General features: G+C 41.7%; 1 protein-coding gene across 4 annotated transcripts in view; it reads left to right on the forward strand.

Moving 5' to 3' along the window:
* Positions 1 to 43: 43 nt before the first annotated feature.
* Positions 44 to 22972, forward strand: part of HECTD4 (HECT domain E3 ubiquitin protein ligase 4) — a 117366-nt gene continuing 94437 nt past the window's right edge. For 3 of the 4 annotated variants that reach the window (XM_079986632.1, XM_079986635.1, XM_079986634.1), the window contains exons 1-2: positions 44 to 560; positions 17006 to 17523. In XM_079986632.1, the coding sequence (XP_079842758.1) occupies positions 369 to 560; positions 17006 to 17523 (710 nt within the window). In that variant the 5' untranslated portion in view covers positions 44 to 368. The remainder of the gene's footprint in view (positions 561 to 17005; positions 17524 to 22972) is intronic. The other variant, XM_079986633.1, reaches the window with a different exon arrangement.

Consider the following 22972-nt stretch of genomic DNA (forward strand, 5'->3'; position numbering starts at 1 on the left):
GCGCGGTGCATGCTGGTCCCTCCGCCTCAGCAGCCCTCCGCCTCCAACATGGCGTCGCGCTGTCACCTGTGTGTGTGAGGGAGAGGAGAGGGGAGAGGGGGAGAGAGGCACCGCCTGACTGACTGGGCCCCCCCTCGACCCTCATCACCCACCCCCCCCCAAAGAAATCCCTTCTCCCCCCGCTTTCCCCTTTCTCCTCCTCTCCCTCTTTCTCCTTGGCTCGGCTCCTCCCCGCCATGGCGGGGGGCTGAAGGGATCCGCCTCCCTCCCTCAGCAACAGCATCCCTTCCCCTCCCCTACGCTGAGGCAGGTGCTGTCAACGCCGCCGCCGCCGCCTCGGCTTCACCCGCCACCGCCGCCTCCTCCTGATGGGGTCCCCGGCAGGCGCGTCGGGTTCGGCGGCTGCTGCGGCAGCGGCCGCCGCGGCAGACTCTGCGCAGTGGCTGTCGGTGAAGGAGGAGACCATCTTCCTCCACGACGGGCTGATCCGGGTCACGGACCTGGCCGAGCTGCCCAGCGAGATCATCGGCGTGGCCGAGCCGGGAGACACGGAGCTGGAGGTGAGGAGGAGGGAAACGGGATGCGGAGGGCGCAGGGGGAGGGGGGAGACGGGGACTGGACCTGGCTGGCCTTCCTCCTCCTCCTCCTCCTCTTCAACAATAAGGTGGGGCAGGAAGGGGGAATCTGTTCTTCACTAGCGCCACAACTGTAAACACACACTTTCTCTCTCTCTCCCCCCCCTCCCCCCCAGTTTAGGCTTATAAATGGAGCGTGTATGGGGCGAGGAATCAGGTCAGCATCCTCATCCCTGCAATTTAGCGATGGATTGTGTGGGTGGGGTGGAATTCGGCCCCATCCTGCTTCTTCTTCATCATCATCTTCAGGGCCTGCTCACCTCATCAGAGTGGGCTTTTCACCTCATCAGAGTGGGCTTATCCCTTCATCTATTCTACATCATTATATTTATCCCTTCCCTGTGAAGTAGCGTTAAGATTAGGGGAGCATCTTGTCACAATCATAATTGGGCTGTTTTAACAATAAGATTGGTGGATGGGTGGGTGGATCTGGCATTCATCAGCATTGGTTGTCATCATCACCACCAACATCTGACCTCCTTAAAGGGGCTTTAACAATAACATTGGGGAGGGGATGTCAAGGTGAATGGGGTGGTAGAGAGGGGAGAGATGCCAAAGGGTCATAATTAGTCAGAGGATAAAGAGGAATCTATTCTCCTTTGTATTTCTTTCCTCCTCTCAGTGATGACGGTGATGGTGATGTTTTTAATCAACAATTTATTAAGATCTTTCAGAGTTAGGGGATGATTTTGACATCTTTTACAACCCCAAAGGATAGGGATGGCGGAAGAGTAAAAGATGAGATGTTCATATGTGTATGCAGTACCCTAAATCAAGAGGTTAGAAAAGACAGGGTATCAATTCGGGGGGGGGGGGAGTGTCTCCAGAATTTGTGGTGTTGGGAAGAAATGTTATCATTTAGGAGAAGTGTCGGAATTGGGTGTACCCCCAAATCAAGGCTTTGGAATAAGGTAGGATGTGAAAACTCTGGTATGGAGGATAAAAAATGGTGGGTTACTGAAATGGAGAGATTTGAAAGAATGAAAGAGGACAGAAGAAATATGTGACAGTGGGCATTAAGTTGGAAGGAATATGAGGAAGGGGAATAAAAGAAAGGGTGAGGGATCACAAAGAGCAATAATTGAAGGTGGGGTGCCAGTTAGTAAAAGCTAGGGTAAGATTGAAGAGAAGGCCAAAAGGGGAGTGGGGATAAGATGAAGAGTCAAAATGAGAAGGCTTATAGGTATGCTGAGGGCACAGGAATGTTGGTTAGTGAGCAGACTGGATAAATTGCCTTTAGGCTTTGGTAAAATGTGAGGAGCAAGAAGAGTGAGGAATGGGTGAAAGGAGCTTAGGAGAAGCAATGTGAAGGTGATGGAGGATATACTGTGAAGTAATAGGGGATTGTGGTTACTAGATGGAAGATGGGGAGCTGTGAAATCTCGGATGCAAACTCAATAAGGGGTGGTGATGAATGGTTTTGGGTGGGGATGAGAGAGGAGCACCTGACTGTTCCAAAAAAAGCCTTGATGCACTAGGATCATAATTAGGTTAGGGGAGAGATTGATAGATAATTAGGAGAGAATGAAGCAACAAGTCATACACATGCCTGCCAGGTCTGACACCCAAATTTGTTGAAATGATGATGATGCAAAGGTGATTCAGCACCAGGGAAGGTGCAGGATGTAAGATGATAAGGCATTCGGAACCTTGTTTTGAACCAGGAAGGGCAAAACCTCCCTGTCTTCATTGCCCAGAGAGCAGTCTCTTGAAAATTGATTTTATGGTGTTCTTAATTATTATTATTTTGTTATTTACCAATAATTATTTTCACAGTGAAATATCTGGGGTGTTCTTAAGTACTGAGTATCTAGACTAGAGGTTATAATGACTGTTGAAAGGCCGAGGGAAGTAGCTATGATTCTTTTCCACTTCAGCCTCCTCCTCCAGTAAATATGGGCAGTTGAACTGTAGTTAGAGAGCAATTGTGTGTTGTTTGAAATATGTAGTTTGGGGAAATTGCTGTCAGTCATTTCTGCTTGCATCTCTTCCCTGGTCTGCATCTCTTTCTCATGCACCTCCCTCCATCACCCCGCCCTCTCCCCCAGCAGTGTGGCTTGCAGTGACACAGGTTCTTTGTCAGAAGCCGGGTGGCGTGAACCGAATGGGGATGGTTCAGCAAGCGCTGCATTGAATGCTTATATTTGATCACCTGCAGTTGTTTAGGGGCTCAGCAGAAGGTTATTTCTTATTGCTAAAAAGAATCCTGAGCAGTAACAGATTTAGTAGCGAGCAGCCTGGACAAAATTATTACTGTACTCTGATGATGGCAAGGTTAATTCCTTGTTCATGCCCTTCAGCTTAATGTGAAAAAGAGACTTAATATTTCCAAACATATTTTCTTTTACTGTTGTGCCCCCCCCCCCCGTGTTATTAAAGTGAATTCTACTAGTTCTGCAAGGCTATGCTTTTGTTACTGACATCTGCTGTTTCTGGGGGAGTTAAGAATGCAATGATTAATTAGTCTTGTGGTCTGGAGTTCATTTTTTTGGTAACAGTACAGCTGATTTGCAAAGATAGAGTTGAACCCATTAGTTAAGCAAACATTAATGGTCAAATCGCATGTCTGGTAGTTATCTGGGCATATCCATGGCATTCCTATCCATAAGTTGATCATGGACTGTGCCATGATTCCAAGGTTTGCTTGATTAAGCCTCCTGCTGTCCAGGCTTGAAAATTTATGTAAAACTTGCTACAGAATCAAAATGGATATGTGAGGCCTTTTGGTAAGGTGAAAGAAACTGCAGCTGACAGACATTTCACTCTTGTACTGTATAGTATGGATTACGAATTCGACATGGATTTTTTGGAATAACAACATTAAGGGTTATTATATTTATCTATCACCCCATGATTAAAGGAAGCCATGGAAGGAAGGAGGGAGTAAATTGGCACCAGATGGAAGAGGTAGCATTGAAGCCCACCAGACAGAGAACAGGAATATTGTGTCTAACCTGAGCCTAAGCCAGATAGTGCTAATTTTGGCACTAAGGTTTGCAAAGCCACTGGAGGCTTGGGATAATTGACCAGGATGGGGGTGGAGCGTCTGATGGTTGTGCCTTGGGTGGGGTTGGGGAGAGTTGACTCTTTTCAGCTCTGTTACAGACAGTCCATTGACTGACTGACTACACTACGCCATTGGTTCAACTTATCTAGAACCTGAGACACTCCAGTAGCTTTCCATTGTACACATAGTATAAACCCTTAAGTGTTTTGCCGTTAAATGTGTTTGCTTAAAATAAGCCCCTTGCAGCACTTTATGGTGTATTGTTGGCCACTTCATCTTGTTTCTTTACTACACATTTCATACATTATTTCTGTAAAAAAAAATTGAGCTTGCCCCAGTACACCACTGACACACACTTTGGCAAGAACTTGGGAAAGTTGCCTCATTAGAGAGGTCACAGTTAATTAGAGCTCTTTGCAGCCCGTCTCAGTAATTGTGTCATGAAAAGTATTTAAATGGAATAACGAGCTTCAGAAATTCATTCAGGCAAAGAAAGAGTTAGAAGTGATGGTGATGGAAGCCAATTCAGGCTTTCACATATTGGGGGGAGGGGGAGAAAAGGGTTTGGGCACATATGGTTGCAAAGATAAAGCTTCCAAACATTGGCAGACTGTAAATTGGTGCAGCAGCATCTCACTGTCCTACTGTGGTGAAATGGAGAGCCCTGGTGGTCTCCCATTTGTGTTATTCATATGCTATGAATTTCAGAAAGAGAGGAGGAGAGTAATGGGACTGTTTTGAGGGCAGGGTGTTGTAAAATGGAATAGAGATTACATGTTACCACAACAAGGAGTATGGAGAAATAACACACTTATAAATAACAGATTCACAGCGTACTAGTCAGGAATAGAGGCTCTCACTCGTAGTAGCAAGCAGTGTTGGAGTTTCATTTAAAATATGTTAGTTTCAGGGCTTCTTCAGAAGGATTGTAAACAATATATTTAATGTGGTTTTACCCTGCCATCTCAGGGAGGTCAAATGCACAGTAATAGTGTTTGCTCCAGGATCAGAAACATGGGAAATAATAGTAGGAGATGAATATTGTGCTTATGTCCTGCTTGTTGACTGCCCATAGGTGTCTGATTGCCCACTGTAGGGTACAAGATGCTGGACTAGATAGGCCTTTGGTCTGGTAGGCTAATAAAAATTGGTCCTTTTATACTGTCTCAAGTGTCAGCTATGCTTTGCTATAGGTTCATAATCTAGAAGCGACAAGACCGCTCAGTTGCAGCCTTACTGAAAAGAAAGTAGTTCTTGGCCAGTAGATACTTATTTTTGACCCAACCACATATTACCATATTTTTCCGTCTATAAGATGCCCCCATGTATAAGATGCCCCTATTTTGGGGGACTCAGATTAAAGAAAATTGGGAGAGATGGCCCAGAGTATAAGACGCCGCCTAATTTTTGACATTATTTTTTAGGGAAAAAACCTAGTCTTATACACGGAAAAATACGGTATATTTATGTGAGGCTGTTGAAACAATTTTAGTCTATCCTAAACCCCTTAATGTGACTGTGGGGAACCTTTCGCCCTCCAGATGTTGCTGAACTCCAACTCCCTTTAGCCCCAGCAAGCATAGCCAATGGCCAGGGATGATGAGAACTATAGTTTAGCAATATCTGGAGGGCCAGAGGTGCCCCATTCCTACCTAAACATCTCAGAAAATGTGCATAGCATATACTGATAACTCCCACACCAAAGGGAAGAAGGTACCTCACACTTTTGTTTGAATGTATGCTTAGACATTTCTTAAGAGGAGTACCTGTTCTCTGGACAGCTGCTAGGGAAGATCAGATTGACAGATACCAAGTCCACAACCTTTTCAGTGATGGATCCAGAACTGTAGAATAGAAACTCATTTAAGTGGGCTTTGAAGCAAGACTTATGTTTTTGTATTAACAAAATACCGTAAATAATATTGTTTTACTTTTTTGTAAGACACTTTAGAAAGACTTCTCTCTTTTAAAGGTAGGATTTAAATGATCATAATAAATAAATACCTACTGCATTTGGGCACCCCGTCATTCATGGACCTGTCCCCTGTCATGTGTGTTCCTGAAAATTATGCAGTGATAGTAATTTTTCAGCAATGTACGTAGAAGTATGTAGCCAAACTTGAGAACTATGCCCTGGTATATTCTTCATTCAATAAATATTATGAACTTAGGTATATCGAAGATACATACAAAGTACTCTCGTGTCCCCTTCTGATATTTTACATTCTGTGGTTAGAGCAAATAAGTTGAACAACAGCAGAGCTTGGCAGTTTGTTCTAATCAAGGTGTTACTTGAGTTGTCAGGTGGGCCAAACCCCTCTCTGACATGCTATCTGGGGGATATTGTTTCTCCTGCTGGGAACTTGTTAATAGACATTTCCTGACTGACTACAATGTTCCTTGTGAGGAACAGGTTTAGACAGGCTTGGTGGGCCCAGTGGTAATCACAGCCCATCTGTTGAGGAGCAGGCCTCTGTCATCATCTCGTTCTATACAGTGGTACTTCAGTTTACGAACTTAATCCATTCCAGAAGTCTGTTCTTAAACCAAAACAGTTCTTAAACTGAGGCACGCTTTCTCTAATGAGGCCTCCCACCGCCAGTGCCCTTCCACCGTTCGGCTTCCGTTCTTAGACCGAGGTAAAGTTTGCAAACTGGGACTCTACTTCCGGTTTTGCAGAGTTCGTAAACTGAATAGTTCGTAAACAGGGCTGTTCTTAAACCAAGGTACCACTGTATTGCGTCTTCACTCTCACCCTTTTGTGCTTCTGCCATACTTGCACACATACTGGATAGTTTATCAGTTCTGTGCAAAACTCTGGTGGAGTTCCAGTGTACACATGATGTCCCCATGCAAGTAAGGAAGAGCTACCCTGTTTATTTTGTAGAACTGTTGTCATGCACACAGAGCTGCTTCCCATATGGACAAGGGAGCCTTTGTTCACATGGACACATTTCCCATGCGATCAAGAAGCCTCTGGATTTGAGGATTTTAAATGCAAGGGAAAAGCTAAGTGACAGAGGCTACCACTCTGTACTTGGTGATGCTAAGCATCATTGAAGGGTAAAAAACTAATTCAGAGGAGCCAAATGAGTACCCTGCAAGTGTGTAAGATGGCCATTTCTAAAAACTGACCTAAACTTTGTTCTATTTCATTTAATCAAAGTCAGTGGTGCATATTTACCTGGAGCTGCTGTAAGCCCTAGGAAGCTTTCATGTGCCTTAGAAATTACTTTTGCTACTAATTGGTGTGGCAACATTCTCCAGAAGTTCTCACCGGTGATTCACCTTGTCAGTAATGGAAGGCTGTACAGAGAGGAAATTATAATTTCTTAACTGGCCTCATTTGTATCTCTCTCTTTGGGTGGCAGCATGTCAACCCACCAATTATTTCATTAGGATTTAACTGATAGGTGTCTAATGACTAAGCAACCTGTGCAGATGGAAACATGCAGGAATGCTCTTGGGCAAACAAGGGAGTGATAGTTCAACTGGAAATAAAGTTGAAGATGCAAATGACTTTTTCATTGTGAAAGGTGTAAAGCAGTTTATGACCGATTTCTTAGCAAATATATTATAATCTCTGACTTGAGGGAGTGGGTCAGATATTTTGAGAAATGTTTAAAGTAGCCATTTTAATTTTATGGTGTTTGTGTCTGTCATTCCAGAGGGAAAAGTAAATAGCCCTTTTGGTGCATGTAAGCTCTTGGCCACGTCCAGCTCAGCTCTTTGGATCCTAGCCTTTGTTTTTCTCCAAAGAATTTCATCCCATGTATTCATGTCATTGTCCTTTTTAGCATGTGCTCCATTCAACTGCCAGCTTGTGCAGTGTAGGTTAACTGAAATGTATGAGCATAGACGAACCTTCTTGTTCAGTGCTGGGCTTGGGATGTTGCCAGAGCTCCACAGAGATTATTCTGGCACCTGGGAAGCATCCATGATGGATTGATTCTCAGGCAAAGGCTTCCAATTGCAAACTTCCAGCTGAATGTTAAAAGGTGGCACCATTCAAATTAGTAAAACAAAACAATTGTTGAGAAGGCCAGTTCTGCTTCTTTGAACAGTGGTTCTCTAGGATTAATACATTTCCTATTTGGGAGTGTTTCAGCACATAAAATGAATGAAATATGAAGAAATGGGAAGAGGGGGTGTACCCTGTACTACACAATAAACTGTCAACTTGCAAGCTCCAGAGATCTTTTGAGCTGCCAATTGATGAATCCTGCTGAGCATTACCATTATGGAGGAGTTGTGAGTCTTGCTTCCTTAAGCACTGTGCTAAAAATACACCTCTTCGTAAGTTGCTGTTTCTTTCCAGGTTGGGATGAGAGAAGCTTTAAGTTATTCTGCTTTTTTTTTTAATACCTTTGGCTTAGCATATGCTTATAATCAATTGCTGCCAAAGTGACTTCACATTGGGTTTCAGTATTTGTGACTTGCTGCCTTGCACTTTGTAAGTGGCACTTCTGAAAATGCTGGTTAATACAGAAGCAAAAACCAGAATCTGCATCTACATTTAAGACCAACCAGTCTACTGGTGTTCCAGGGGCAACATACTTCCATGCTTTGGGCTTGCTGAAAAAGACACAGGGTTGTAACAAGAGGAAAGACAATAAATAGGAAATGCAAGCTTTGTGCTAGGCTTTTCTGCTAGGGAGCCTTGCGTGTTGTAGAAGTGTTCTAGGCTGCACAGTCTGTTCAGGCATAGTGCTGTCCGATCCTCTTGTCCCTTGCTGCAGTGCCATGTGAGTATTAGGGCTGTACTTATTGCAGACAAATTTTAATAGTATTGTGAGTTTTCCAGGAAAGCTGTATACCATCTTAATATTGTATAATGTTGATATGCTAGCCTACCTTGAGTGGTTAAAAATGTGGGCTAAAATCCTTTGAAAATAAAATACTAAATTACTGATAATCACAGAACCCCAGGGTCCCCCAAAGAAGTTGCTGCTCTAGACCCTGAGACAATTTGGTGGTGTGTGTGTGTGTGTGTGTGTGTGTGAGTGAGAGAGAGAGAGAGAGAGAGAGAGAGACGCTTTCTCTCAGCTTTGGAGATCTCTGGAATATGTTAAAATTATATCTTAAAATGTCCTAAGCTGCATTGGAATCACATGGTCAAAAAGTTGGAGCCATTGGGCATTGTAGTGTCTCAGCAATTTTGTCACGATACAGAGCACAGTTTAATATCTTTCAGCACAAAAGTCTCAGTTTCATGCATGTTTGATGTTTAACTGACACAGTACCTAATTATCCGTCCCCCTTTTCTTTTGTGTCATGTCTTTAAATTGTAAGTTTGAGAGTAGGGACTGTCTTTTTTTATGGATCTGTAAGTTGCTCTCGGAACCTTTTTGGCTGAAGAAAATGCTTTCAATCAATCAATCAATCAAGGCTGCAGATTGTTTCCATAGTTTTTAGACAGATAGAGCTGTAGTCCCCCTATTTCACAGTTAATGAACTGAAGAAGTGAAACAAGTGCCTTTCAGTTCGTCCAGGACAGGGATGGAAATTAAAACTGTCTATCCATTGAGCTGAACATCTAGAGAATCAAAGTGCATAAATCAAATGTGAAATGGGTGTTGAAATGTGTAGACCACCAAAAACATTGACTGTTTGTCACTAAGTCCATCTATATTCAACAGTGGTTCTTAAATTTCACTGGATCCAGGATGAGAAGGACCATTTGACATGCCTGAATGAGACCTGCCACCTCTGACATTAATAGAAGTATATTTAATAGCTTTAGAATTTGTGCAGACCCCTTTTGCTGAATTTGGCTAACAGCCCATGGGATGCGTAATCTTGGGAAAATATTATGACACCAGTAGTAGTAGCAGCAGAGTCAGTTGCAAACCATTAGTACAAAGCCTCTTTCAGGAAAAAAGGTATCCCATGCAGGAAGAAAATCCTTGGTGATACTTTCACCATTGAGAGCTGGAAACTGTTACAATTTTGTTATTGAATTTCTTGAACATTTTTTCTGTGGTGTCTGCAACACATACATAGTTTCCTCATTTTGTTGCTGTCAAAAATGCAAAGTCTGCACTCATGGTATCAGTAAAGAAAAAGAACGATTCCCCCTCCATTCTCACAAAATTCCTTGATGGCTTTTCAGCTCTCCCTTTTCTTTTATGGCAAAGTGGGTCATTGAAACTTTTCTTCTCTTTTTAGCCTAAAGCATTTTTTATAAGCTGCACACAATATAAGCCACTAATTGGGCCATGTTGCTGCCACCAGGGAATCTATTTGCTATGGCCCAGTGTTAGCAGAGTGGTAGCACCTGTTACTTTGTTAATTTCAGTGTGTGCAAAACTGTGGCTTATTTAGAGCATCATTCAAACCTGAACTGAAAGATGTTTAACCATAACTTTAATTAAAATATGGAATGAAAATGAACCTTAATAATTTTGCTACCACATTTTCCCAGTGGACTATTCTTCGTTTTCAGAAGGGGGCATGAAACCATTTAGTATTGTGCTTACCTGGTGCAGAACCTGGAAGGTTGCATACCCAATAAAATCTTGCAGAACAGATTTGTATTTAAAGAGTGCCTTCTGGGCTACACTTTTTTGCAGGTTATCTATCATTCAGCATCTTGCCTATGTTCTAGAAACCTTTCTTTCCTGTCACACTGAAAAGTCATCAGGTTTGGGCAGGCTTGGAAAATCGTTTGATTTAAGCCATTAGCTCTCTATAAAGCCTCTCTTTTACCACTGTAGGCAGTATCATTTATTTATTTAATATGCTGCCCTGCCTCTCCTGTGCATGAAGCCCCTCAACAAAATGAAATAAAATGAAGTCCTAATTGGACAGTTTCAGCAGCAGCAACCATCATCTCCTTGCTGGCTTCGAAAGTCGTTTGTAGATGTTCCTAGGTGTTCGTAGATGGATCTTAGGAACATAAGAAGCTGCTTAATAATAATATTATTATTATTTCCCCAGCCACTCTGCGTGGCTCCCAACAGAATATTAAAAACACAATAAAACATCGAACATTAAAAACTTCCCTAAACATACTGTGACAGACCATTGGTCCATTTTGCTCTACACTGACTGACAGCAGCTCTTCAGGGTATTAGACTGGGGTTCTAGCTCGAGATGCCAGGGGTTGAAAGTGGACCTTCTGGGTGCAAAGCATACTCTATAACTGAGCTACACTCCTAAGTATTGCAATCCCTTCTTGAAAGTGTGTGCTATGGTGCTCCCGCCTCTGGAAATGTAAGTGTTTGGGAGAGACCTAAAGGCACTGAGTTTACCAATGAACCTTTACAAAGTGACCAATGACTGAATCTGACCAGTGCAGGACTGGCCAATTTGCAGAAGTGACTAAAATGTATCTTGGAGTGGCAGCATATTTAGAAACAGCAAGAGGAAGACTTGAGATCCCTTATAGAAGCTATTGGGGCACAATCTTTAGGTCGTGTTTAGAGGTTGCAAGGAATCTTGGCAAGATTATTGAAGGTGTGGTAGCATCTTAGGCCAGGTTCTGGATGAAACCTACTGGACCCATTTCAAGCAGGTCTAATTTTGAGACTGAGACACCTTTGGTCACCTTGGCAGGTAAACGTGTCAGGAAGTAGATAGGGGCAGAATGTCTGCCAATTTTGCTTCTCGACTGGAGGGAATGGGCTTAGATGGGAAAGTATCTGATGGTTTTGGTCCTTGCTTGGAGGCCAGTTTCAGAAGATGATGTGGGATTCGCCTTGGCCATTGGAGCATAATATCGCACAAGACTGATTCTTTTCCCAAGTTTGAGGGGAAGAAAAGAAGCTGGAGTGTATATATATTGGTTTAGCTGGCCAGTTGAAGCCATCTACCATCCCCTAACAACCCATACACCTCTTTGTCTGGATTAAGCTATACTGTAGTTTACCTCTGGTGGGGGATGTGGCATGCTTCTTCTGAGGTAGTTTGTCTACCTTTGGTCCCCACCCTGTTTTCAGCTCCTATAAGCTGTCAGCATGCAACAGCAGCCACATCCTGAGAAAAGGTACGAACAGTGGATACAAATAACAGAAAGAATCAAGAGAAAAGACTCAGAGAGGAATCCAGAAATGCCACAAGCTGGCTTTCTGTACCATCCATTTTCTAAATTACTTGTTGGAGTAGCAGTATTCACAGTCATCCTGTAAAATCTCTAGCCAGGTACCAGATTATATTGAGATCTATTTAGGTGGCACAGAGATGTAAGTGGAATGTAATTGCACACAGCTGGAAGAGTTGGGCCTATTTCTCACCTTCTGGGATGTAAAATGAGAATCCCTTCTTGTTTGCTTTAACATGACCTTGTAAACAATATAGGCTGCTGTGTGCTTAAGACTACCTGACTTCTTAACTGGACTACTGCTGAAACTTGCAGCTATGAGTTTATTGTAAAATCAGTGTATCTCGTGCATGCAAGTTTTTCACAGCCTCCATATGACTTTGTTGTCATCAAACTGCTAGGCCATACTTTTTCCATTTAATGTGGATTTCCCCTTACTGTGAAATATCCAATAAATAACTCATTATGCATCTGCAGCCACTGCTGGTGTGGAAGCTCTTTTTTCACCTGTGACACTTTAGTGAGTGACCTTTATTACCATACCTTTGTGTCCATTTGCTCCTCATCTGAGTCATTTTGTTTCTGGGAGTCCAAGCAGGTGATCCCATGTTCATTGTTGTCAGCTCATCAGCTGCTTGTTTGGTTATTCTTCACACTCATGGACTTTAGTTGGTATGGAGCCTCAGACACTCCAGTAATCATTAATTGAAATGCCACTGCTTCAACTATTTTCTGGTCTATATATATATATATATATATATATATATATGTGGAAGCCGTGGAAAAGGGGATGTTAAGGTGCTTTGCCCTCCTGCCAGTCCCCCCAAAAGAACAACCATTGTGGTGTAGTGGTTTGAGTGTTGGACTAGGGCTGGGAGACCAGGGTTCAAATCCACACATTGCCATGTGAAGCTCTCTTGAGAGACCTTGAGGCAGTTGCTGTCTCTCAGCCTAACCAACTTCACAGGGCTGTTGTGAGCATAAAATGGGGGTGGAGGAGCTCTTTGGATGAAATGAGAGATACAAATGTAGTAATAAATACAAAGTAAACTACCCATTTCCCCTGTTATGCAACATGCTTACAACATTTGTTCTTGCACTTGGACACTTATTGTAGGTCCTTTTAAAATTTGCACTCACAACACAGGAACAGAGATACCTAAATACCTGCCCAGAATAGAAAAGGTAGTGGAGTGTAAGAAAGGAGAGTGATTGAGGGGAGGGACACAAAACACAACTTGGGGCCCTTCCCCCTTCATTTGATTTCAAAGTCACAGGTCTGAGAGGGTTTTTTGTTGTCCCGCTGCTTTCCCTGAGAAAACCAACTGCTGAATCAGAACTGGGGAAAGTGGCAGGACAAAAAGAAACCCTCTTGGACCCATGACTTGAAATCATGGGATACATTCTGTCAAGCTCCTTCCACTCCTAGGCTCCTTCCACTCCTAGGCTCCTTCCTCTCTTTGCATTTTATTGACCTTGGGATAGTTTTGGCTAAGGGGCTTCTGTCACTCTCTGTTCCAAGAGTTCTGTCTTGAGAAGATGACACTTTATCATTCATCTGAGTATCTGGAGTATGTCCAGGCCCTTTGGTGTGTACAGAGTTCAGTATCAACCTATTATACTGTTTTTTTCTCCCCTGACCCTATACTCCTATGTAATTACAATTTTGATTTCTCCTCTCTGCTACTTAATTATCATCCTTACCTTCATCAGCTTTCAGTTCTGACCACTGCTTTCATCTCCATTGCCATAACAATCTGGCAGGCTTGGGTGGAAAAAGCAAAGATTGACGCCTGCCAGAATTTGCATTCCTCCACTTTTTCTGCACATCATAATCTGGCTGTGACTCTAATTCTTTTCTTTTAATGGAATGGAGTTCTTTCAGGAATTGCAAGATTCTTAGATTTGAAAATGGGGTATAGGGCTACCTTGGGGAGAGCGAAGTGGGAAGTATTACTGTTTACCTCCAATAAAACTGGCTAGTTCTGAAACTGACAAGGTGCCACTGCAAATTAGTAACGCTTAGTACTGTAATGGATTTTTAAAAGCAATTGTGAATTTTGGGCACTGCTAAATCAATACTTGCAGCAGTTGCTAAAGAGTGTACACCAGCTGATTTCATTTGGTTAATTATCCTTGAAATCCTTTCTAGATAATCCAATTTGTTGTTTGTTGAGTTCGTCCTTGAAAATTATTTAGAAATAACACAAAATGCCTTTTGTTCTGGGCAAAAACCTTGGTATTGCATGTCATGTAATCTCACCTACAAAACCAAAAGAGCAGCTCTTAATGACCAGAACATTGTAAATTCAGAAGAGATAAGATAGCCCGTTAGATATTTGAAGATGACTGCCGCATGAAAGAGGGAGCAAGCTTGTTTTCTCCTGCTCTGGAAGGTAGGTCCTGAACCAATGGCTCCAAGTTACAAGAAAGGAGATTCCAACTAAACATCAGGAAGATCTTTCTGCTAGTAAGAGCTGTTCAGTAGCAGAACTGTCTTCCTTGGAATGTGGTGGACTTTCCTTCCTTGGAGGTACAGTGGTGCCCCGCAAGACGAAAGCCTCGCAAGACGGAAAACCCGCTAGACGAAAGGGTTTTCCGTTTTGGAGGCGCTTCGCAAAACGAATTTCCCTATGGGCTTGCTTCGCAAGACGAAAATGTCTTGCAAGTTCCTGTGGGGTTTTTTCCCTTTCCCCCCCCTTTTCCTAAGCCCTAAGCCGCTTATCAGCTGATCCGCTAAAAGCCGCTAATAGCGCTAATCCGCTAAGCTGTCAATGGGCTTGCTTCACAAGACGAAAAAACCGCAAGACGAAGAGCCTCACGGAACGGATTAATTTCGTCTTGCGAGGCACCACTGTATTTAATCAGAAGCTGGATGGCCATCCGCCATGGATGTTTTCATTGAGATTCCTTCACTGCAGGGGGTTGGACTAGATGACCCTTGGGAATCCTTCAAACCCGACAATTCTGTGATTCTATTATTATGTTTGCGAGTATGGATCAGGAACATTAAAGAGGACAGGAGGGGAAATCAGCAGAAGGGTTCCCCCCACCCACCCCACTGCCACAGCTCTGGTTTTAACTGCTTGGCTATTAACGCACGGTGATGAAACTGGTGAGGTCAAGAAGTGAATTAAGCTTAGGTGCTATTCCCAGGGTGGGAATAAGTGGTAGAGCAGACGTATAAGCAGTGGCCAATCAGTAGCAGGAAATTAGTGTGGTTTATGCAAAAGTTATTTGTTTTCTTTTCTTAAGAAAAAATATTCTATAGAAGAACAAGAAAAAGGTACAGAAAGTGTCAATTTACACAAAGTAGTGGGGAACCTCTAACTTGTGGGTCTAATTAGGCTGCAAGATTTTGAGAGTTGGCCTGCCAAGTGGTTTCAGATAAACCACGCTTACCTAAAAGGAAAATAGGAATCAATTGAAATGGTTTACTCATTATGTGAACACTTGCGTAACATACGATTTCCTGAAAACGCATTGTGTTCGGCTAATGAGACCTGCATGTACTATATTGATACCTCAGAACATTATGAGTGATCTTCTCCTCTGTATTCAATAAATGGCTACCAATTTACCTTAAATCATTTTATTGTCTCACCCCCTCTCCTTTAAAATTATTATTATTATTATTAGTAACAATAATAATAATAATACCATGCCCATCTGACTGAGTTGCCCCAGCCACTCTGGGTGGCTTCCAACATAATAAAAACACAAACAGTTCTATAAAGGGGTTTAAATGATACATATTTATACTATGTAACAACACATTTATACTATGTAAATTGCACATTGTTCTGTTGGTCGCAAGCTGTTTAATATAAAAAACATTTCAAGTAATATCACATTTTCTTAATGCTAAGAAATTCAAAGGTGGGGATAAAGATAAAATGCAGATTTTTCCTTTCATTTGTTTGGGTTGGCAGAGTACGTGTTTTGTGACCAACATAATTTGCTAAACCAGTATGTGTTGCATTGTATTAAGTTTATCTGATTTTATTTTTTACTTAAAATTTCTTCTCCGTATAGCAAATGAGAAAGCAAAATTGTCACTAAATTAAGTCTCATTAACCTATTGTCTGTTTTCTTGATGAGGTGTTTAGCTGAAGATTAGAAAAAAATAGAGAAATTCTGCGTCATCTTTCATGTAATGCTTCTGGTTGTTTTACTCAACTGTAGAATGCCACTTTGAAAAACTGTTGCCAGTTAATGAAACTTTGGAAAACTAAAATGATATACGTAGAATATATTTATTATAGATGGAAAATGTAGTTTGACATACTCCACCATGTCATTATCTTGTAACCCTTTGTGTTTGGACATAAAAATATGTGTTTTTTTCTATAGAGTTTCTTATGTCTCCTATAGAATATTTCCCCCCCTATATTTTACACTTGCTTAATCATGAATCCTTTTACTTGTTTAGTTTCTGTTCCATATTTTATGAGTATTTTATGTATTTTTGATAATATATATTTATTTTAGTGTTTAATTTCTCAACATCTGTTAATTCACTTAATTTACTCTGTATTTGAGCCAGAGGAAAGACTTAAAATACAGTTTTGATACTAAGCAAAGCTACCGTAGTCTTTGCTCAGAGGTGTAAGCATTTGCATTATTGTGCTATTCCAACAAGACAGTTAGCTATGGCTTAATTTCTAAGAAACAGAAACTAGCTAATTAAAGAGGAAAGAACTGCCCACTTTGATTCTCTGTTATAATCTTCCATATCATTTTTCTTTGAAGTGGTGTTGCTTGTACTCAGGAGGAGGGAGGTATGTCATAGCATCTTGTATCTGATGGGAAGCTAGCTGAAGAGTGAGGCATAATGTACAGCTTCAGATCTCATAGCTTTATTTGTAGTGCACAAGGAGAGAAAGTTCTGTCCATGAGTTTTCTCCCAGTGCTAATTAACATGTAGGATGCAAAATTCATGGAGATTGTAGCTAGGGAGAAAAGACTAAAAACTTCCCTTCCTGTGTACTGTGATCTGGGTTGCAATCCCCCTTATCCAACATGCTCAAATTTATTTGATGTAAATTTAATTTAGTAAGCATCTTAAAAATATTTATTAAATGTGATTACAAATCGTGTTGCAGTTGTTACCTCCTAAAGTGCACAATTTGTTCAGTTAGTCCTGAATTTATCTGAATTCATCTGAATCATATGGTTTTATTTTATTAGAACTTTCTGCCTTTGCGTCATATTTATTTACACGTTAGGTACTGAAAACAAGTGCCTTGACTTGTGCAAAAGTTCTTCTATAGGCATCCTGCCACATTAATTCACCAGCATGCACTTATTTTCCCTGCCTAGATCTTAACATTTGAAACCAAGAATCCAACGGAGCTGTCAGAGCGCCTGCGTTCTGTCTGTGGAAATCAGAGCAACGCCTATGCCCGCCTGCTAGAATACCGCTTGAATGCTCTGCGTGGACTCTGGAATGCCCAGCGCCAGCTTGCCTTGGAGGAACAGCATGAACGGGAAAACTCTGGGGATGAGGAAGCCCTTGCCTTGCTCAAGCGGCAAGGCCTGTTACAGCAACCCGAACAAGCACCGTTCACTTCTCGGATGGGGCTGCTCTTGGTCTTCCCTCTCATTGAGTCCCAGAGCAGAACAGACCCTTCCCTTTGTAACATAACTGCTGAGGTGCTCTTGACTTGCCTTCGTGACTGTCAGCCCTTGAGCTTGACTAAGGAGCCTGTGGACTGTCTCAATGGCATTGAGTCCTTGCTCTGCTCATGGCTGGAGGAGACGTCCACTTCAGGCCAACAGATTCCACAGAAGCAAAAAGAAAACGCTGCTGCTGCCCTTGTTGCCTTGGCTTGTGCAAGGTAGGAGAGGTGTAGGGTGGGAAATCTGGGCGTGCAGATCAGTGGCGTGGCATGGGCTGTCAGCACCCGGGGCAAAGCAAGTAATTTGCGCCCCCTAACCCTAACCCCCAGATGTTGCGCACGGTGCTGCCGGCCCCCCCTGCACCCCCACGCTACGCCACTGGTGCAGATCATTTCATTGCTCACCTTTTGTATGCCCATGTTAAACTGTGGCAGAAATATTAAGATGTGCCCAGGGATTCAGGACTGTGCTCAGGGATGGGAATTTGGCCTTGTTGTCCAATTGCCTCCTTTTCCACCTAGCCACAACTTTTAATTTCTAGCAGCAGAGGGCATGGATTGAGGCATAGGTGGCAGTGGTGGGACGTTGTTTGCTTCAGGATTGGTCTAACACAGCCTTCCCATATCATAAAAGCAGGGGTTCCCCATTAGCTAAGTACTGCAGACCCCCTGTTTTTCAAAAGCCAAGCCATGGACCCCCTACTTTTGAACATTTTGTTATCTCTGTGGTAGTTTTTGTTATGTGAATGGTGCTATGCAGTGCTTTTTTTTCCTTAAAAAAATGTTTAGGGGTACTCTCATTTTCCTACTCATATTGAAATACTGCCCCTCAATGAGGCCAAACTTAGATTCACAAAATGTTTAGGGGTCTGCATCCCCCCAGAAAAAAAGCACTGGTGCTATGGTCTGCTGGGTGGGTTACACGAACCCTCAGTTGGGAAGCACTAATTTAAAGGAACCTGTACAGTGGGGTTTCTGTTGTTTTGTGGGTCAAGGAATCCATTTGTGCATATTAAAGTACACTAAGGTCCCGCTTTCCAAACACAATGCATTCCCAGCAAATCATTTGTTAGGTGAGCATTCACATAATAAACCAATGATTTCCTATGGGAACTTTTGTAATCTGTGATATATCTCTCTCCCGTCTTGCCATGGTTTCTCCTAAAATGGCTCTAGCCAATCACCAAAAGAAAAAAAAGACTTGGGCATGTGAATGTTTTGTTGTAGAAGAGCTCTCTATAAGTAAAGGCATAAGAATTACAAGTTAAATGTAGCTTCCCACATTAGTATACACTGTGCAAAAACAATTAGCAAGTTTTTAAATATTTTGAAGACCAGATCAGTAGAACTATGTTTTCTTGAATGTGTTAATTAATATAGGCATGTTCTTTGCTCCAGCTCTTCTTTCTTTTATTCATTTTTATAATCCTTTTAGATTATGCTTTTGAGCATTAGTAGGTTCTTTGGATGCAAATACTAGTCTGGCTTACAGATAATGTGTCAGAAAGCTCAGGTATATGGGTGGACAGTTCTGAGAAATGGCACTTACTAATAATCTATTGATTCCAGGAAATCCATATACAGTGGTGCCTCGCAAGACGAAAAGAATCCGTTCCGCGAGCCTCTTCGTCTAGCGGTTTTTTCGTCTTGCGAAGCAAGCCCATTGACGGCTTAGCGGTTTAGCGGCTTTTAGCGGCTTTTAGCGGCTTTTAGCGGCTTATCGGATAAGCGGATAAGTGGCTTAGCCGCTTAGAAAAAGGGGGGGGGAGGGAAAAAACCCCGCAGGAACTCGCAAGACATTTTCATCTTGCGAAGCAAGCCCATAGGAAATTCATTTTGCGAAGCGCCTCCAAAACGGAAAACTCTTTCGTCTAGCGAGTTTTCCGTCTTGCGAGGCATTCGTCTTGTGGTCACACCACTGTATTGGATATTCTTTAGCTGCCTTAGTGCCAGGGAAGGAGGCTTCAGACCTTGGATTGGGATTGGTATTGACCTTGTTGCCCCTGCTGGGATTCCTTTATGTAGCATCACTGGATCTTGTGAAACTGATGGCTTGAACATTGGCTCAGGGAACATGAGATTTCCAAATATGCATATATGGGATTAATGTCATGTAATAAATTCTGTGGTCTCATTTTTAATCATTTTTCAGAAGTAGACTAGCAAAGTAGGTTTTGGTTTTTGTTGTGCCTCCAGATCATTTATGACTTAGCAGAAAACAAAACCATAAAGCTATATTTAGAGAACATGATGCCATCATTTTCCAGCCGTGAACCATAAAGATCTCAATAGATACACAATTTGTATTATACTCAAAATGTTTAAATAAAAACAAACTTGCAGAAAGGGTTACAGTGAATTGTGCTGGTTTTTATTTGAGTTGCAAAAATTATTAGATAGAAATGGTTGAGAATCCCAGCACTTTTAATGGGCAAATTGAGAACAGCTGTCAAATTAAATTTCTCCCCCGTGTTTGTCTCACTGCATTGCCAGTATTTATTCATGGACTCTTCCTGGAATTTTCACTGTCATCTGAATAAAGCATGACAGAATCATTTGATATACCTGGATGTATGCAGCTTCTTCAAACATTTTAAAAAGTAATTTTTGAGTATAATACAAACAATGCAATGCAGGTAAACCTCAAAACCATGGGTAGGCAAATTAAGGCCCAGGGGCTGGATCCAGCCCAATCGCCTTCTAAATCCGGCCTGCAGACGGTCCGGGAATCAGCGTGTTTTTACATGAGTAGAATGTGTCCTTCTATTTAAAATGCACCTCTGGGTTATTTGTGGGGTTTGCCTGGTGTTTTTACATGAGTATAATGTGTGATTTTATTTAAAATGCATCTCTGGGTTATTTGTGGGGCATAGGAATTGGTTCATTCCCCCCCCCCAAAAAAAAAATATAGTCTGGCCCCCCACAAGGTCTGAGGGACAGTGGACCGGCCCCCTGCTGAAAAAGCTAGCTTGACCCCTGCTCAAGACAATCACATAAAGAAAACAAGGAGAGAGAGAGAGAGAGAGAGGCAGGCCACAGGTCAGTTTCACAGTTGACAGATAACCTAAGGAAGAATTGGGATAAAAGGAGAGGAGGGAGATCAGGAGGATAACACAAGAGTTCAAGTTGAATGAGTTTTTCAGTGGCTCATCTGAGAAGATGGTGGAAACTGCCCTCCTATAGAATCACTGATGAGGGAGACCAAGGGGAACCAAGCTGTGGCAAAAGCATCAGGTTTTACACAATTCATAGCAAGCCAGATGGCATGACTCAGTTTCTCAGGTAAAGCTATGAAACAAAGGGCTTATACATGCCCTCCAGGATAAAGTCTGAGGACACTTTCCAACTTCCTGCAATAGTCATCCAGGGCCACCATCTGAGCGACAGACTTGTTCATCTGACGGACCCCCTTTTGCCTGTTCTTTTCTTCTTTTTATTCTTATTTTTATTTTTATTTTTAATTCTTGTCTAGCTGTGGCCTGTTGGCTTTGCTAATAAAGTTTTGATGATGAATAGTCATCCAGGCTGCTACAAGGAGAAACATCAACAGATCCTTACGGAGCAATTTAGGGCCAGTAAAAATGATAACGGAGCAAGTACAGGAGACTTAGGAACAGTTTGCTTATTATTATATTATATTATATTATATTATATTATATTATAGTTATAGTATAAGTTGGAATTAAATATATTATCCCAGAAATGCTCAATGTAGGGAGAAGCTGCCACATACACAGTGCCTCAATCCTCACATCCACTCCAACACTTAGGCGACTGTGCCATAATTTAAGCAGTGTGAGGTACTAACAATGAATTAGCTTAAGAGAAGCTTTTTTAATTCCTGCAGACTAAGAGTCCTACATTCTATGTATCTTTACTAGAGTTCCTAAACAGTTGTACAGTTTGTGCTATGTACCTTATTAAGGTCTCCTGCTTTGAAGGTAACTTCCATATAATTTGTAAACGCTCTCCTTGCATGGTTGTATTGTGCCAGTCTTTCTCAATGTACGTCTAAAACCCAACCAAATACGTACTTTGCATGATATTTAGCTTCCAGGGCTTTGCTACTCTTCTGTTGTTCATTCATTCTCATCTACCAATATTTTAATATGAATTTTCACAGAAGGTGCATACATCTTCTTTATGGCGCAGGTTTCAACTCTCTCAAATTTTGTCAAATTGTTGAATAACTTCCTCTTTTCCCCATTTTTTCTCTCTTTTAAGTTTAGTAGAGGTGAACTGAATTTTTTGGCCTATTTTTTCTGCCACTTAGATTTTCTTTGAGGATTATTTTTCATTCTGATGTGATATTTTAAAGAGTTCTGAATATCACTGCCTGTGGTTCATCTATTGTGGTTGTCTGTGGGAATGTAACCTGCATTGTGTGATTCCTCATTAGTATTATTTGCATGACAGCACAAAACACTGTGTCATTTGAATACTGATAAAGAATGCACAATTATCAGTCCAGAGATGTATGCTGGATATTTCTCCCAGTCATCTACCAGAATGGTTTCACAGACCAGTTTAAGGTGTTGTAGTGTCTTCAGCATTATTACCTGTTTTGAAGGGTTATGTCATCAACTTTCACACCAAAAAGAAAGAAAGAAAGAAAGAAAGAAAGAAAGAAAGAAAGAAAGATAGATACTATGGATAAGATATTTAGGTGAAATGTTTATTTTAAAATTAATATTATTATAGTTATTTTAATGTTCACAGATGGATTCCTCAGCTACAGAAATGACTCCATATGTGTTCTCATATGGAAAGGGTTACATGCAATAAACATTACCAAAATGTTCTTATCTGGCTGCCATATTGGAGACAGTGCATTTCCCAATATGATTCTACAACTGATACTTTTTGTAAAACGGATATCTGTACTTTTGCAGAAGTGGACTCTCTTTACACAAATTTGGCTAATTATTGCCTACAGAAATGTTTTGGGGCAGTGTTAATTTCTGTGTACTTTTATGCTTCCTATCTTAATTATGTTTACAGTGTGTGGTAGATCTTAATTGTATTGTAACTGCATCTGTATGATACAGAAACCATACAAATATTGTTGTAGTCTAAATGACTGAGACTGCCCTTCTGCTCCCCTCCCCCACAATTTCCTTACTTGAATGCAACTCAAGACATAAGGCAAGCCAACTCCTTCTAATTCAGTTTTCTACAGTTTCATGCCCTTGAATTGATTTTGCTCTGAGTTTATGCTCTGGAAGAAAACTCCTTTGAGTAGGGCTACACCTACCTTCCATACTGAAATTCTGTGCTGTGGGCATTCCTTTGAATTTCTGACTTCTGACTGCCCTCAGCCTTACAGGTGCTGCCCTATAAGGTAGCCAGTGTAGATTCCTTCCCCTATGTCTTGTCTACCAGTGTTTTGCCTTCACTACTGGTTGTTATTTTGTGACAAGTGGGAACAAAAGGAGTATTGGCTCTGTAGTATCCTTGTGTCTGTACATGTGCAAATCTGCCGGTCAAGTTCACATCAACTCTTGTGTTGTTGCACACAAGAGTTTGCACAGTTCATACCATGCTGCTTTGCATTAGTTGCACACCCAATTTTTATCAGTGGTGGAATAGCTGCTGTAGGCCAATTTGCTGATGTGATCACCGTACTGGTGGCTGCATGGGGTATAGAACTGTTGTTTTGATGGATCCT

The sequence above is a fragment of the Podarcis cretensis genome (assembly GCF_951804945.1).
Source record: "Podarcis cretensis genome assembly, chromosome: 8".
In the NCBI taxonomy this organism is placed as follows: Eukaryota; Metazoa; Chordata; class Lepidosauria; order Squamata; family Lacertidae; genus Podarcis; species Podarcis cretensis.